This window comes from Poecilia reticulata, linkage group LG2 (genome assembly GCF_000633615.1).
Source record: "Poecilia reticulata strain Guanapo linkage group LG2, Guppy_female_1.0+MT, whole genome shotgun sequence".
Taxonomy (NCBI): Eukaryota; Metazoa; Chordata; class Actinopteri; order Cyprinodontiformes; family Poeciliidae; genus Poecilia; species Poecilia reticulata.
In genome coordinates, this window is record NC_024332.1 from 8271132 (window position 1) to 8275718 (window position 4587).

The 4587-nt window shown below is 42.8% G+C and overlaps 1 protein-coding gene across 4 annotated transcripts in view; it reads right to left on the minus strand.

The window, feature by feature from the left end:
• Window positions 1–4587, minus strand: part of LOC103473550 (nck-associated protein 5-like) — a 133350-nt gene that overhangs the window by 58644 nt on the left and 70119 nt on the right. For all 4 annotated transcript variants that reach the window (XM_008423870.2, XM_008423878.2, XM_008423886.2 and 1 more), the window contains one exon: window positions 1102–1165. In XM_008423870.2, coding sequence (XP_008422092.1) covers window positions 1102–1165 — 64 coding nt within the window. The remainder of the gene's footprint in view (window positions 1–1101; window positions 1166–4587) is intronic.

Sequence of the window (4587 nt, forward strand, 5' to 3'; positions counted from 1 at the left end):
GTGCGTGCGTGCATGCGTGCGGGGGCGTGTGTGTGTGTGCGCATATATGTGTGCTGGTCCTGCAGGCCTGTTGCCATAAAGAGAACGAGAGGCGTCACCGGGGTGAAGCCAAACAGCTGAGCCTGCGGTGGGAGCATCAGCTGAGCGCAGCTCCATCACATGGTGCGACTTTCTGACCTGCCGACCTCAGAGAAAAACTGGCTGCTCAGACCAGGAGGAAGAGGAAGATGAGCACCTACAGCTCCATCTGCTCAACTCTAACTGATCATGACTTAAACCCTGATGAACCTCTAACAGCCAACAAGCATTTTGATCAGATATTTGGACAATAACACCAATAATATGACTGACACTGAATGCTAGTTTTGATCTGTATGAAGCAGATACAGTGAGTCCTGATTCTACGTTTCAATTCACTCAACATGAGAATGAAGGGTTTTAATGTTCGTGTTTGAACCAATAAAAGAGCTTCTGGCGTGTTTCTTCTGGATATTATAAAGTGTTCTTGACTGATTAAAAGTTTTTAATTGTTCAGTTTTTCAAACCATCAGTAAGGTTTAAGATGGAAATAAGATAAACTATTCCAATGTTCACCTCATTTTTCAGCTGTTTTCTTCTCATCTACTTTGTGCAATTCATCAGTCATTCTGGTAGTGAAACAGTCCCACAGCATGATGCTGCCCCCACCAAGCTTGTCAGCTCAAACGCCTCAAAGAAACGTGGTTGTTGTGGCCAAACCGCTCAGATTCGAAACTGGTCCGTTCACCAAAACTGGTGGAATAAACAGGCTGGGATTGGTCTACGCAAAGTCTGAACATTGGTTTTATGGGAAATGTGATAAATACAATCAATAGAAAGGTTATTGCCATAGAACCAAGCAGTTTCAATAAAACACAAAGATTGGTCACATGTCCAATCAGACGTTTCTGATGTGTTGCTGAGGTGAAACTTGTTGTTATACTCTCCTATATATATTGGAGCAAACACATAATTTTAACTATGTGTGATTTAGAAAAGATCCACAATAAATGTTGACAATTACTCCGTGGTTTCAATACCCAAAGCGTTCATGTCAGTGTGAATGAGGGGGAAGTACTTTACCATTGTTCCTTCACTCTTGCTTCGTGCCACTTCCCTCTGCAGGCGAGCCACGGCCAGCTTTTCCCTAAACAAAAACAAGAGAACCGGATCATTTCTGCAACACACAGCTGCTTTACACACACATCTACAAATCTATGTTTTCTCAAAAGTCACACAAATCAAATCATGTTGCTCAGTTCGTCTTGATTTGCCACATTGCTTTTCATGTTCCTTCCACCAAACAGCTGAAACAGCAGCATCCTGGGGATAAACCCGCCCACACACACACACACACACCCCCACACACGCACGCGCACACCCACACACACACACACACACGCACACACGCACACACACGCACACACGCACACACACAACACACACACACACACACGCATACATAAACACAACAGAGACAAATCGGTCTCACTCGCTACACAGAACAGAGCTTCCAGTTCTGTCCAGACAGAAATAGCCCAAGAGGAAACAAAAAGCAGGGCATCCTCCACCAGACTTTACACACACATACACACATTGCTACGCATGAAGCAGGCGGGACAAAGACGTCGGCTGTGTTCACACTCAATCCTTTTCCCATGTGAGGGCATTCCAGACTTTAATGGGATAAATCTTGGCAAACTAGCGGGGATAATAAAGAACCATGTTTTAAAGTCGGCCCTCTAGAAAAGTCAGGGATCACTGGGAGAAGCGGCGCTCCGAGACCTGAGGAATGGATCGGAAGAGAACCAATTCCCTGTTTCATTCCTTAAAGGACGTCCTTTAAGATAAAAAAGCATCTGAGCAAAGAGGAAACATTTGGAGCTCATCTGGTTTGCACCTGAAAGCGTTGAGTCACGAAGCAAGGCATAGGAAAGACGCCTCCATGTTTTCACTCAGCTTTGGTTATGAGAAGAGACTGGAGTCAGCATATTTTAACAACTTATAAAAGATATTAACATGCGGTAAAAAAAAAAAAAAGCGTGTGTTTTTATTTTAGGGTGAATTTAAAACATATGGCATTTGATTCTATTGGATTTGAATTGTCCCCTATCTGAATTTGGACAAGATGCGTCTTCAATATATATATTTCTGAGATAAATAAAGAGACCAGCTCTCTGACTATAAGTGACCATGGAAATGCATGTAGTTTTGAAGCCCAAGCATAAAGTCAACTGAAAATGGGATTAAAACTCATCCAGAAAGGATAAATTTGGCACGACTCTTAGAAAACATTAAACATGTTGATTTAAAACAGTTTTTGTAAATGTAGACTCAAGTAGCATTCATGTTCTTGGTAATACGGAGGACGCAAACTGCAAATAGTTATAAGAGATTTTGGAGGTTTTGCTAATTTTAACTGTTTCAAAGACCAAATATACCATTATATACTTTAATATGCATGGTGGAAACAATTTTAGCCCCGTCACTGAAGCATAATGTTTCCATTTCTCTGCCTTTGGGGGTTCAACCAATCAGCACCAAGGAAAAGAAATGGCCTTCCTAGATTGGCTGCTTTTTAAATAGCTTGTCAAGTAGGATGTATGTGTTTCAGCTTCCCAAGCTGCATTTCCTTAGGAATATTTTAGATATGCTGCAGGAAAAAAGCAGCCAGTACAGAGGTTTACTTTAATAATTAAGAGTCACATTCCTCAGAAAAATCCACACATACTGAACTCACTGTACCAAACGAACAGTCCATCCAGCAGACAGACACAAGTAATCACACTCACCTGCACATTTTTCACATTTTTTTTAACCAGACCAGACACCCAGAAACCATCACCAACACCCCAGCCCCAAATAGCTCATGACTAACGTCTTGGCCTCCTTTAACAACAAGACATCATTGTTTAGGAGAAGCCTACCTGTCGGGAACCCCCCCACCCCAGACGTTTGGTTGATGGATGAGTCGACTGTCTGGACAGGAAAAACGTGCAGCAGATTCCCAGTACTTCCGGATTGGAGGTAAATCTGACTGCGAAGTCCAACGGATTGTGTAAAAACAAGTAGTGGCAGTGGACGGGGAAGGGGAGAAGTAGAGCTAATTGGGTGTGTGAAAGTGTTGCTTACTTAAAACCATTTCTAAACGTGAACACACCTGATTGACTCATCCGCTCATGCTCCAGTTCCACAGTTGTCCCATACCCCACGCATCATTACACCGCCTTAAAAAGGAGAAGAAAAACACGGCATATCTGGAAGTTCTCACAGCAGATAGTGCTTTGTTCGAGCCGGACCGCCTGGCATTCCTCCAGTCTGTGTTATGGCTGAGCGTCGGCCCTCTAAGGGGTTAAATTTCAGCCCACTTATGAGCAGGCATGTTTCAGAAGCAGCAGAGCAAGAGCCAGCTACACCGCCGAGAAAATCATCCGACAAATATAGAGCAGTTTGACATTCTGCGTTAAACATAATTATAGTAATTGGCACCAGCAGTAGTCAAAACAGAACCCTGGTGGAAAATGCTTAACTGGTGACATCCAGCTCGCCAGAGGGGAGCGATATTCTGGCAAATAATCCTCTGTTGTCTACAAATCTACTTTGAATATGTCATGTAAACTTCAATCCCCCATTTTGGTCAATTACTCACTTTGTGAATTTCTACCAGCTGTGTAAACCAGCCCCAAAAATAGCCAGACGGAGCAAGAGAGGGCTGTTACGTGGAGGGGTTTATCTTGAGTCATCTCCATCGTCGAAGGCTGAACTTTGGTATGTTATTGTTAGGGGTTGGTCCGAGACATTGTAAACACTACATACTTGTTTGAATGTCACCAAAAATGGTTGGAACATATGGATGAAATAACTAAATGAGTCATTATAAGGGATAATTTTGCTTTACTACAACTTTGGTCTTATTTGTTTTGGTGTAGCTTTTGATTCAAAGGGTTAAACTAAAACCATGTACATTATACTGTTTATCTTAAAGTTGAACGCCTGGGAAACGTGAGCTTTACTTGAACCCACAGTGAGTTATGTGATCATGTTTTCAACCAGCAGACAGATGCAGACCTCCAACAGTTTCCAGTCACCTGACGTCAGGGAGGAATCACCTGATGCTGCCAGATGTGGAAAAAGCTTCTATTGTGACATGAGAAACAGGGCAAGTAAACCAGAAGGAGGGATGTGTTCTGGAGCCAAACTGGACACCAGCTTGTTTTAGAACCAGGGAAACGTGAACGTCGGGGTCAGATGTTCTGGACACCAGAGTTTACACCCTTATATTGAGGTTAATGTAGGGATAACAGAATATTAAATATTAAAAGTCTGGGATTCAACATTTAGAAGTTTAACAGTTTACCCAACTAGCAGGGGAGGGAGACAAGACAGAAGGAAGGATGGATGGATTAACGAATACATGGATGTTTGGACAGATGGTTGTTTGGTTCAATAAATGGATGGATGGATGGATGGATGGATGGATGGATGGATGGATGGATGGATGGATGGATGGATGGATGGATGGATGGATGGATGGATGGATGGATGGATGGATGGATGGATGGATGGATG